The following is a 13,067-nucleotide window of genomic DNA, read 5'->3' as shown; positions in this document are numbered from 1 at the left end:
TGGGGTGAAAGATGAAATTAAGGCTTTGAGCATTGTTGCTGAGATCAGACAAGAAGCTCAGCCACACCACACACATGACAGCTCACCCCCCTCCTGACACTGTTTAACATTTATTTGTTCACATTTTGTCCCCTAGTCTGATTAATGCAGACCTAAAACCACAAATGACGGATCTTTCCACATGATTATCAAATGAGTAAGTTAACTGTTGACCACAAACCGCAGCGATGTTGCTCCACTGTTTCAAAAACAAAAGAGTCAGACTTACATTCATGGCTCCGGCTTCGCTTGGACGCGAGGTCTGAATAAACTAATCCAGAAGGGCAATCTCACGCAAAATACGGATGATCTAGTAGGAAGGACCTTTCGAAAAAACATGTTATTCCACGCTGGTCAATAGTCCGAGTCGGAATCGCCGCTTCAGAAACAGCTCGGACACATTGGAGCCGCTACAACGCCATTGCAGGAGGTGGATGCTGCTGCCAGTCGCACTAAGGGGGTGTTCGCGTAATTTGGCAGCTCGCCTCGCTGGGGGCTGCGCTGGGGACGCACACGCAGGACAACAGCGACCGATGTGCGTCTGCGGTGGCGGTAAAGAAAGCGCACCTAGCTGCAGAGACGGCCGGTGTTTTTGCACATATAAAGCATCATGTGACAGGTGCTAAAACCTCAACTGCGTCAATGGTTCGGTCCGCTGGAAGGGAAGAGTGAGCTGCAGTCTGGGGTGAATACCACCACACAGTGACTGGAACTTCACCGGCTGCTTTTTAATAGTGGATTAAGGATTTGGATAAGGTCACTGAGTTTCATGGAAAGGCTGAGATTTAATTTACTAACAGATAGTGTAATGGTGGGAATAACAATAATTAATTGTAATATTTAGGTCTACTACTCCATCTTGTTACTCTACACTTGCATGCAATAATTAATTCAGTCCAAATGGACAAGAGTGTTATAAGGTGGTTTGCCACAATCAAGTGAAACGAAAGCCTCCATCTAAATGGATTTCTGATCACAGCAGTGTTACACCCATGAATGAAAAGTTTGCAGCCTCATCTGTGGGCAGGATCAGGCGCATGAAAGTGTTGAAAGCATGGTAGTGAATTCATGTAGTGTATCTAAAGGAAATCTTATCAGCTATCTTATCTATCTTATCTACAAAGGCCTATTTGATTATTTAAACAAACAACAATGACTTCTATGAATTTTTTATGTGATTATGTGTGTTTCAATGTTTATTATTTAGTAAGAACTGATTTAAAATTTAAAATACCATGGTTTTGGTATCCAGGTGATACAGAAAAAAAAGTAAATAAGAATACCATGTTATGCTTTTCTTGAATAAATGTTCTACTGTAACACATTTTAATACAAACATGTACTTATCTATCTTGTATATGTGTTGACAGAAACTCCACTCAGCAGTACAGTTAAAACTAATCATTGACAAAGCAAACAATACAGTAATGCTGGGCGATTTGAATGTGACATTACGATCACAATTTTTTCAAAGCTTTACCTCCACTACTATTAGTTAATTACTTAATTACTGCTTTTTTACAATAAATGAAAAGTTCTCTTCAGGTCTGAGCTATATCGTAACCCATTCATTGAATTAAAGTGATTGTAGTAATACGATCATAGCTATGTGATCATAGCTATGCTCGTTTATCATTATGTGGCTATGTGAATATGTTTCTAAGCAATCCAAAAATAATCCTCAGGGGATAAAAGGAAGGCAAGAGAATGGAACGGCTTCACCCTGCATGAGAGGATGGTTGATGGTTGTCAATCAAAAAAAAAAAAAAAGCCAGCATGAATCCACCTTTCAAATGGATTGTCCTATATACATGCACTATATGCAAATAAGGCCATATATAGAAACTCAGTGGTGCAGCTACAATCTAATTTTCCACTGAATAGCAATTGGTAAGCCAGTTGTGGACAAGCATGGATGTAAACTGCAAAGAAAGAGAGAAGGTGATCTGGACCTCAGAGGTGGAGCAAAAAAGAGAGGCTAGTGAGTAGGATGTGCAACGGCCTGTATAAATATTCCATACTGACAACCAACTGCTGAATAACACACACAGTGATGGTTGACAAGGAACAGAATTTGTGATTGATTACAGCCACTAGTCTCAAGCCAGATGGGATGGAATGTTGAATGCTTCAGCTTTAAATTAATCATCAACAGTATCACCAGCAACACATATACCCACACCATCAGAACCCCTCCCGCATGCCTCGCAGTGTGAACCACACATGCAGATACAGTCCATCCTCTTCTCTGCATCTCGGAAAGCAACCAGACTTTTAAATCCATCTATTAATCACATTTCCAATTATTAAATTTTCATTCATTGTACATTTTAGTAATTCTGATGAGGCATACCATACTTTGTTAAGCGAAATATTGTACACCCCAATAATATCAATACATTTAAGGTACTTATGTATTTGGTCACATTTTTGTTTGTTGACTACAGATTATTAAAGATAAATTAAAAACAAAAAACATTGTTATTTTAAGACACCTAATATCCTCATACTGTCATAGATCACAGGGTTTGCTGCTGTTTCCACTCACAGAACGGTTTTAACCTTCTATTTACGAGACAACCATCTTTTTCCATCCAGATGTTCAGCCAATGAGAAGTCGAGCTGTCTCCAGTGGAGGAAGGAGGAGGAGGAGGAAGGAATGCTGCGGGATGCTTATTATGATGCCTGTCAAACCCAGTGGACATTAAGTTTGCTTAAAGATCCTTTCTCATGTAAGATTTACGAGGATGCTGTCCACCATGTCCACTGCAGCTGTCGTGGTATGGCTTGGTGTGGGTACGTACCAGTTTAATTCAATAAACGGGATTTCCATAGCGTTTTGTCTTTCCTTTGGCATCCATGCTAGTTAGCTAATCTTGCTAACTAGTTAGCCTGCTGCGGGTTAGCCGCTGTGTTCATTTTTTCCGAGACGCTGAGGAGGAGACAAGGAAAGATGGCTGGCAGCAGAGAGCGGTACCGTTATACGGCTAGAGCGCTTGTTAAAAAAATTAACCTATATGTATATTTTGTATTATTGCTAGGTATATTCCCCGTATCAAATTTAGGTTTAATTACCTTCATAAAAGAGGTCGTGCCCTGTGACGCAGTTTGTTTACATGTAAACCAGGTGTGTGACGAATGGCTAATTAGCTAGCTCATGCTAGCGAAGCAGCTGGACGAGCTAACATTACTGCTCTGTTTTCTGTGAAAGGAATTGCGGTTATTCGTCACAGCTGCTTCATACCGATACGCACTTTGTCTGCAATGGAATGTTAGGTTATGCACACCTACAAGTTTCTCTAACTATCTGCCTTAAGTATCTATCTATCTATCTATCTATCTATCTATCTATCTATCTATCTATCTATCTATCTATCAAGCATAATAGAACTAATTGAGTCCACCACAACAGCTCTGCAGTAAATACTGATTTAATACATGTTTTCATGCCCAATTTCATTTTCATCTAGGATAAAACAAAATTATTAACAAGAACCAATGCAGTCAAAGACTGCAACACCACGCGACACCCCTGAATTCAATATTTTACCCTGACCTACTTGCATAGGTCAAAGATCAAAGCTAGTGCTCTGACCTACTTTCATAGATCAAAGCAGTAGCTTTGATCTACAGTCTTACTTACACTGGCAGTCACCCTCGTCTTCCCTTATCCAGTTTTCGAGTGTACAAGTTAAAATTTGACCTTGACCTAGTTTTGTTAAGGTCAAGGTCATCATCCCATTTTCATCCCCTTTGTTGCCCTAGTACTGTGCTTTTTGTTTCATCTTTCTATCTGCAACAGTTGCGAAAATATTTGTTGGACGGACTAACGGACGGACTAACGGACAGACTAACGGACAAACACACAAACGCTGACAATTACAATACATCACCGCTTTGAAGCGGGATGTAATGATCAAGGTGGCTGTTTTGTTTTATTTGTCTGCCATGTACCTTGAAAAGCTGTCAAGGATTTTGACTAAGGAACAAATAGGAAAGACATTTTCATAGGTTTCTAGATCATTTTCTTCAACATTGTGAGATAAGACATTTTATCATTTTGCATTTATAATTAAATTGTCATCAATCAATCAAGTTTTATTTATATAGTTGTGGGTTTTTTCTCTTTGAAACAATAATTGTGATTGATTCTGCAAGCTAGAGTCTTTTTAAAGTCATTCATTATTTGGCTGAAATCATTGTCTTCTAAATTAGGAATACCTGATAAACTGGCAAAAAATATATGCTTTGTTTAAGAACAGTCTTGTGCTATTCCTCCTTTTATTCATTGATCCCATAGTTTACATTGTGCATGCCTATGATGCCAAAGACACCATTTTACATGAGAGAAAAATCCGTTTGGATCAATCCGTGGGCATCAAGCAGAGAACAAGCCTGTACAGTGATGGTGAGTGGGTGTTTGCAGTGGCACATTTGACATATTGACTTGCTGTCCCCTCCCTCATCTTAATACAGAGATTTGCTTGACCGGTTCCATTAATACTGGCATTACTGTTCTGCTGTCCCACAGACTTAGCAAAGTTGCTTTTGCTTTAACAGCACTTTACTAAATTTAAATTGATCCTTTTCCTCATCATCATAGATTTTACCTTAAATAATTAAGGTTTCTTTCTTTTGGATAGCATTGATGGTAATTTGTGATAATGGTCCAACACCGAATAACACAGCTTCTCCAGAATAATTTTAGACAAATCAGTAATTTACTTACCTTTATAGAGCACTAGAAGAGTCAACATGTTGTCTGGTGTGCACTCTTGTCCTGAGCCATTGTGTTCTGCTCTTCGTGATACCAACAACTTTCACTTCCATGTCTGTCTTAAGAAGGAAGGAGTCCTTAGCAACTAGACTAGCAAAACTGTGCTTGATACAGTGGCAATCTTTGTCTGTGCTTCCCCTCTAAACACCAAAGAAGCACATGGGTTCCTCCTGACCCAGATGATGTGGATATATACAAAGCTGATTCATCAGATCCAAAGAACATCCCCTCCTTGTCACTTCCTGAACTAACTGGAGGCCTCGGTTATTATTTAGAGCCATGAGAGCGACAAGTGGTGTAGCTAAGGCATCATTTCTGAGATTCCAGCCAGCCCAAGGTCAGCCTAGAGAAGCATAAAATCTGGTTAGGCATTTGCACAACCCCCAACACTGTTGGTGATCTACTGTTGCATTTACAGTCCTGTGCATTTTAATATGATTATTTGCAATATTTAGATAATACTAGTGTCTCTTTGAGCCTATTTACCAGGAAGATATAGTTTAATGTATGCTATATTGTTTACTTGCCTCTGTTTTGCGGGTGCTAACAGCACGTCTTCGGCAGCCAGTTTAGCATTAACCTTTAATTGGTGATGTATTATGCACAGTAGGAGCACTGCAGCTCATCATCTCAATAGGCTTTGCAGAAAGTCAACTTGCTACAAATAACCAGATCATATGCATTAGCAGAGCCTCAGTGCAGCTTAGACAATGATCTTTACAGGCTACTGTTTATTAGAGGAATCTGTGAAGCAAAATTCAGTAGGAAGCTGTGAGCTAGACACACGGTGTAGCCAGTAATGGTTGCAAGGCTTAAATATCTGTTAAATTGGAGCTTCAGTGCTGATGGCCTAAAAGATTTTTCAAATCCCACAGGTCCTTTCCTTTTCCTCGGACCATTACGTGAGACCAGACCATCTGGGCTCACTTTTCATGTCCTCCCTGTGTCATCTATAGATGTGTCACAAATGTTCAGACTGCATCCCGTCAGCCTCTGAGTGGAGCAGAATAGCCTACGTCTGACCTTGCCTGGGTGTGTGTGACTGCGGTCCTTTGTGTAGTGACGGCGTGATGAGGCCCAACGGTTCAATTAATAGAATCTAAGTGTTTGCTTTCAGAGTGGGATTTGCAGATCGATTCAAGTCAACAGTGTGTGGAGACTAGTTTCAGAATAACCTCCATGCTAATGTCTCTGGTGGTTCCCCCGGCCTGTTTTAGGAAAGACATATGGCGGGTATAGTCTTGGTTTCTTTAAACTGCCCCAAATTTTGTGGCCACTAAAGGCTATTGACGGTGTCTAGCTGTGCCTGATCCCCTGGGGACATGGGACATATGGACAGATCAGCATCTCTGGTTGTGTCTACAGATGTAGCCCAGTTTACACACGAGACCGTTTTATAACTTAACACTCCTGCAGTTCACGAGAGCACTTACATTGCATTGAGGCAATTTGCTTTGTAGACACAAACTTCTTTGATAATTTGCAGCTTACAGTGTCACCTAATCTTCTTTAACCCCTTTGTGCATTCTTGTAATAGATAATGCTTAACAACCAAATGTGACATACGTCATGGACATGGATTAAAATGTAAATCCTGATGTGTTATTCTCTCCGCCGGAAATCAGCTTCTGTTCAGAGAGAGGGTTTACAGTACAATAGTAGAGACCCTCTTCATGCTGTGAAGGTTTGATGCTTACAAGAAGACAAACAACGGTGAAAACTGGCGATGTTTTGCCAGTGAGAAAGCACGCAGCTTTTTTGTTGTTGTAGCTTGTTAATTTGTCTGGATGTATGAACTGTTCTCACCCAAAGATATGTCTGTGGGTGAGAACAGTTCAAACTCTACTCCACCTCCTCCTTTTGCACTTCATAGCTGAATTTCTTCTTGTCTCCCATAGTGATTAAAAATGGAGCGTCCACCCACTGAGTGAGACAGAAGGGAGAAAATGTGAGAAGAGAAAAACTAAAAAAAATGCTGAGAGGTTTGAAACGAAGTTACGAAAGAAGGAAATGAGAGGAAGATGCAAAGAGAGGGAGAGAGATACAAATCTCTTTTAAAGGGGTTACGATTTTTACAGCAATGGTTCTCACATGTATGTGATGTATGTGATTTAAAAGGAGTGGGGCTAAACACAGGAAAATGGAGACTGAGCTGGAGAAGAACACTCTGTATCGTCTGAATGACTCTGGTTCTTGCTGCCTCAGCCCTTTGCCCCTTTCATTTGTTGTGATAGTTTAGTAGCTTTCTCTCTCTCTGTGTATATAATCATCATCTGTCCAACAGCTGGTAATTTCACCGTTACGCCTAGAGGTTTGTGCACTGCAGCCCTGGGTGAAGTGAGTGCATTTAACAGCCTGAGAACACAGGGGCAGGAAAGGGAAATTGGACACATCCATCACTGTAAACATTATTGATTATCAAAGTGTGAAGTAGGTCAGCAAGCACTAGTAAACAAAGCATTTGCTTTATTTCTCTTTGTCTCTATTAACACCTTCTCTTCTTTTTTAATTACTGCTGCGGACAGTTCCCTAATGACCAATAAGAACACGCTGAATTTTTTCCCCCCTTTTTCCTGTGAATATGTGTATTAGTGGTCACCATCTTGTCAAGATCGCATGGAGACCGCAACGTTTATCCGTCTGCTGGAGTGCTGTTCGTCCACGTCCTGGAGCGAGAGTACTTCAAAGGAGAGTTTCCCCCCTATCCAAAATCAGGTGTGACATCACACAGTCACAAATTCTGCACTTTGTTAATGATAAAGTTATCCGTTTCTCATAATTTCTAGATGACTGAGTCATTAAACAGCTCTGCCTGCAGGTGATGCCAGTAGTGACCCGATCACTTTCAACACCAACCTGATGGGCTATCCCGACAGGCCAGGCTGGCTGCGCTACATCCAGAGGACTCCACACAGTGACGGGGTTCTGTATGGTTCCCCCACTGCAGAACATGTTGGCAAGGCCACAGTCATAGAGGTGGGTGGGCAAGGTGGACCACGGTCGTAGTGAAGAGAGGGATCAGACATCAGCGTCAGATACCTAACAGCCTTAGCTAAGGCACACAAAAGTAATTAAGTACTATGTTTAGTATTGTTAAGCTCAATTTTGAAGTTTAAATTCCGTTAAGTTTTTTTGTAGTCCCCCCCCATAAGCTACTGTAGAAATTCCTTTCCCAAAAGGCTTAACGTTCCGTGGTGCCTCAGTAGGGTACAGAGTCTGCGTTGTATATGTAGCTCAGCCTTGTCCAGAGGCTGCTGCCTTATAAGAACCACTGATCTGGGCTTAATCTTTCACCCCTGTGTGTTGCAGATTACTGCCTACAACAGACGCACTTTTGAGACTGCACGGCACAACTTGGTCATAAACATCATGGCCACAGAAGGTGAGAGGTGCCAGTGCGAAAACTCAGTGTAAACAGAGATCAGACTGTCCGACTGTGTTACTTATGTCTATTGTTGGCCTTAAGATAGATCAGAAGAAGCATTTTAATGAGTATATAATGGCATTTCATGAGCATCACAGATTAGTTTTAATAGCTCAGGATGTTATCTCATGGCAGCTATAAATACAGTCATATAATGATGTCCCAGTAATGTATTATTATTGTATATCTACAGGGAGCAACTAAATCCTACATCTGTGCATGTGTGTGTTTGCACACGGGCTTGTCAACCAGCCACAGTACATGCAGTACAATATAAACTGATCTGGTTAATGGTGCAGCAGGTTTTTACAGTGCTAACATGTCATCATTCTCCCAGTACTCTGATGTCATCTTGCCATCTGGCCCCAGATGTCATTACAGTGTGAAGCAGAGATACCAGTGCCTGCTGTAAATAATGATGAAATCAGAGTCATAAATATAGCAGTAATAAAGTATCAGTAATGTCTTTATGAGCAGTGTATTACTTTAGCTGCCCACTCTTCTCTTGTCTCTCACTCTCCCTCTCTCCTCCTGCTGCTCTTCATCTTCATCTTATTTCTTTATTGTTCATCTGCACAGAGTTTCCTCTGCCCTACCAGGCAGAGTTTTACATCAGGAACATGAATGTGGAGGAGATGCTGGCCAGTGAGGTGCTGGGAGACTTCCTGGGAGCCGTGAAGAACGTTTGGCAGCCCGAGCGTCTCAATGCTATCAACATCACTTCAGCGCTGGACCGTGGCGGCCGCGTGCCCCTGCCCATCAACAACCTAAAAGAGGGGTGAGGGTCCTTTTGATTGGTAGTGTAGTGATTGTGATTCCATGAATTAGGTGCCTGGTATGCTCAAGGCTTCCTATGGAAACTTGAAAAAACTATAGCACTGTACAAACCTGTTGCTGCTGACATTATCAGCGAAAAGAGTTGGAAAAAATAACACAAACTGCATACAAAAAATTTGCATCTATATTATTCAAGTTTTCCAATGAACTTTTAACGTTTTTGTACAATTTCTTGCAAAGGTTATTTCAACAGGAATCTTTCATGGAATTTTATGCTTTGTATTGTCACCAGCAAAATGTTCACTGGATGAGATGGACTGAAACTCATTCGCTCTCACCATCTCTATCTTGGAGTGAGCGACATTGGGAATGCTTTTAACTCACGGTTACATAATTTTCACAGACATCAACAAAACAGCCTGTTGAGTTTAGAATTTAGTATATGTGATATGAATAAATAAGGGATTATGCATATTTCATGTTAACACCTCTTAAATGTGACTGTTAGTCAGCTGTCTCATTCCGAGCTCATTAAGGCCCTGTCCACACGATGACGGGGCCTTAATGATTTCGGAATGAGACAGCTGACTAACGGAACTTTTTAAAAACGCATCGAAAACGATTTGCGTCCACACGACAGCGTTTTCAAAAAAATCTCCGTCCACACGTAAACGCAGCAGTGCATTTTCGAAGACGGCTATAAACCATGTGGTGGCAGTATTGAGTCAAATTTTATCCAATAGGATGTCTGCGCTGTCGAGTGGACGGAAGGCGTAAACGCAACAGAAAAGTTGCGTTTTCAAAAAATCCGTCATCGTGTGGACGGGACCTAAGAGAGATGTTTTTATCAAGCGTCAAACCTGACGTTTGTGCCATGTGTGACATTTAAATCAAACATGATGCGGGACAAGTGTTGATGTAGTTAGACATAATTTCTTAAACTAAATCACATATAATAAATGTTGACATTTTAGAGTCTTGGTCTCTTGATCGCACAGACTGCTTGTACCTTCAGCCGCCTCACATCATACTGGCGTCTTATAACTAAAGGGCCTAAAGGATCTGCTGTGAGTATGCTTGGCTGCCAGCACTGAGAGTCAGAGTCAGCCGGTCTGTTTCAGAGGGACTAACCAATGTGAACCGAAAGCATCTTAGATTCTCCCTGACATTTTGGAAGATGAAAGCTCCTAGGAAACACTAAGTGAAGCAAAAGTGCTTTGACTCAAAAAGCCGACTCTCCTCTCCCCTCCCTTCCCCTCCCCTCGTCTCCTGTAGAGTCTATGTGATGGTCGGAGCTGACGTTCCCTTTTCGTCATGCCTTCGGGAAGTTGAAAGCCCTCATAACCAGCTGCGCTGCAGTCAGGAGATGGAGCCGGTCATCAGCTGTGACAAGAAGTTCCGAGCTCAGTTCCACATTGATTGGTGTAAGATCTCTCTGGTGAGGATCTTCTTGTACAAGCCTCCTTGAGTTTAAAACAAAAACAAGCCATTCAGTTCACTCAGTCGGTGTCTTTAGCAAATACTAAATGAGCTATTTTAATTTTTCAGGTCGACATCAACAAAGTGGTTCCAATATACATTACCCGTCCCGACCCAGGCACTGGGATACTGCCTGAATTTGGGGAGTATGACCCACCCTCCGAGTCCCTGAAATCTAGAGACTACTTTTCAGACTTCCTTATCACACTGGCTGTTCCCTCTGCTGTGGCACTAGTCCTCTTCTTCATCCTGGGATACACAATGTGCTGCAGACGGGAAGGGGTGTAAGTCTTACATTTTTATGCAAACATTGCACAGAATGCCCTTTCAGGCCCGACTGAGGAGTAGGAGAACCGAGTGACAAAACAGGATTTACACTGCAGGATATTTAGTTAAGAGCCGTAATCTGGACTGGACTCGCAGCTTGTCATTACAATCATACCATTTAAATTTAGGTTGGTCATAAATATCTGTCTCAGCTCTTCATTGATTTCATTACGGGCCTCTTTATGTACACGGCAGCCATTCATCCTCCTCCATCACTGACAGGCGGGGTGAGACGTCCCCCTTCGCTCACTCAATGTTCCACATTCAGTCGCCATCTCCATTCTCCTCAGCAGTCCATTCACTTGTTTGTAGATGTCTTTTTGGACTATTAATATTAGTATTTAATTCATCCATTTTGTTTTGTTTCTAGGGAAAAAAGAAACATGCAAACATCAGAGTAAGTGTTTTTCCTCTCCTGTGTTCTTTTTTTAATTTCTTTTAGGTTTGTTTCTGTCCCCTCCCCCACTCTCTTTTCTTTGCTTTTTCATCATTGAGGGCTTTCCCATTACATATCATTTGTGTGTCCTCATTCATTCAATGGGCTGCTCGAAAATTCAGTGACCAGACGTAGGCAACTGACAGATTGAAAAACTTATCTTGCTTCATAAGTTAAGACAAAGTGACACCGATCGGTAAGGATGGACGTTCTATTTTTGTTGTTTTAGTTCCATTGTGCATGCATGCACCAAATGCAGAGCTCACCGAAGAAGATACAAGATCCAAATATTTAAATTAGGTGTCAGTAAATAAACCATTCCAGTCGGGATGAGACTAATGAACACCGCCAACCTTGATGATGACGCAAGCTCATGCATTTTAACGTGATCGCATCTCCCCTCTTCAGCATCCAGCTGGTCCACCACAGCTCTATCCAGAAGTCCAGCAAAGAACTGAGGAGCATGTCTAAAAACCGGGAGATCTCTTGGCCCTTGTCCACACTGCCAGTCTTCAACCCCGTCAGCGGAGAGGTGGTGCCGCCCATCCACCCCGACAGTTACGAGACCACCAGCATGCCCCTCATGCAGACACAGCCGTGAGTTAAAGGGTTTGTTTTGGGTGAAGGGGAGAACACCTCGCCAGACACTCACATGCTCTATTGTGTACGCTAAAAAATGTACTCAGGCTCATTATGAGGCATGGGAACGTATGGTTTATTGGCACTGTTATGGGGGAGTATAAGAAACAACACTATTATGGTCTAATCTTGTTTTTAGCGCCTCTAAGATGCTGGGTGTGCAGCTAAAGCTGCAGGCGAACAGACGAGAGCTTAAGAGGTTCAAGCTGTCCCATGATTTTACCTAAAGGGCTTGTAACCAGAACAAATAGTGAATAGTTTGGTACAACAGACTTCTGTGAACTATAATGTCATTACATTACAGGAATCTGCAAAACCAGATTACAATACCACAACAACGGCCATCAGGTTAGTACTCACTTCATCTGCATGTGTCATATGTGATGTGACTCATTTGACCAGTAAAAAAACAAATGTGATTCTAATCTTAGGACAGACAGGCTCGGTAGTTTTTAGCAGGGCTCCAAATGAAATGCAGCATGCAGGCTTTAGTTGTTGTCTAGCAGCACTTCTGGCGTGTGTGTGAGCGCCCCCGTGTGTGCATGATGTTCAGCTACACTAACCTGCTGCTCTCTATCCACTGCTAACAAAGGAGATAATTATGTCATGTCAACATTTCGGAGGCTGGAGGTAGGAGCTCAGTCTGGGTTTTTTGTGTTGTTTTTTTAATTTAATGATGAAAAAAAATTGACTCGATTTTCTTGTTCACCCTTCATGTTCTTATCTGACATTATTTTAGGTAAATGGTATTCCTGAGGAGAGAAAGGTGGCCGAAGCGCTGAATTTGTGACCAGACACTGGTGTCAATGTTGACTTTGATTCTGCATTTCTACTTTTTTCTTGATAGTTGTGCCAATTTGCATGCACCCAGAAGTGTCTTTACAAAGATTTATTATCAATGTGCAATTACATCTCAAAGAGTGACACTATTAAAAGAAGATTCTATTGGATTACAAAAATACTTGAGAATATTTTTAAATATTTGTGTAAATGTTGTAATTGATGGCTGTCTTTGTACTTATTTTCCATGAGGAAAAGGGACATTCTTAAGTTGTAATTATATGTAATGTGTCACATGATAATAATAAATTCTTTCAAACTCTTGTTTTTCTTGTTGAGCAGCTTTTCTGTGACATGAAAGGTATGATGTTGTCCAAAGAATCTAAACC

The 13,067-nt window shown here is 41.4% G+C and overlaps 2 protein-coding genes across 15 annotated transcripts in view; one reads left to right on the top strand and one right to left on the bottom strand.

The window, feature by feature from the left end:
• Positions 1 to 7,399, bottom strand: part of ppp1r9a (protein phosphatase 1, regulatory subunit 9A) — a 44,980-nt gene extending 37,581 nt beyond the window's left edge. For 4 of the 6 annotated variants that reach the window (XM_068333756.1, XM_068333760.1, XM_068333759.1 and 1 more), the window contains exon 1: positions 269 to 701. The gene's annotated coding sequence lies outside the window, so the exon portion shown is untranslated. Of the gene's footprint in view, positions 1 to 268; positions 702 to 2,843; positions 2,972 to 3,114; positions 3,163 to 4,768 lie in introns of those variants that run through there. The other 2 variants (XM_068333758.1, XM_068333757.1) reach the window with 2 other exon arrangements.
• On the top strand, positions 2,664 to 13,002 carry sgce (sarcoglycan, epsilon). 9 transcript variants are annotated; one of them, XM_068333767.1, is made up of 12 exons: positions 2,665 to 2,835; positions 4,340 to 4,447; positions 7,409 to 7,531; positions 7,623 to 7,792; positions 8,126 to 8,198; positions 8,820 to 9,018; positions 10,293 to 10,455; positions 10,566 to 10,780; positions 11,194 to 11,220; positions 11,668 to 11,856; positions 12,203 to 12,246; positions 12,638 to 13,002. In XM_068333767.1, the coding sequence occupies exons 1-12, from the start codon at positions 2,787 to 2,789 to the stop codon at positions 12,652 to 12,654; spliced, it is 1,377 nt and encodes a 458-aa protein (XP_068189868.1). In that variant the 5' UTR covers positions 2,665 to 2,786; the 3' UTR covers positions 12,655 to 13,002. The 9 variants fall into 9 exon arrangements, with proteins under 9 accessions (XP_068189870.1, XP_068189868.1, XP_068189873.1 ...); XM_068333768.1 differs by having other exon boundaries at positions 2,666 to 2,835; positions 7,635 to 7,792; XM_068333776.1 differs by lacking the exon at positions 2,665 to 2,835 and adding an exon at positions 2,995 to 3,012.
• Positions 13,003 to 13,067: the final 65 nt, after the last annotated feature.

Source organism: Antennarius striatus, chromosome 14 (assembly GCF_040054535.1).
Source record: "Antennarius striatus isolate MH-2024 chromosome 14, ASM4005453v1, whole genome shotgun sequence".
Lineage (NCBI taxonomy): Eukaryota > Metazoa > Chordata > Actinopteri > Lophiiformes > Antennariidae > Antennarius > Antennarius striatus.
This window is presented reverse-complemented; position numbering and strand designations above follow the sequence as displayed.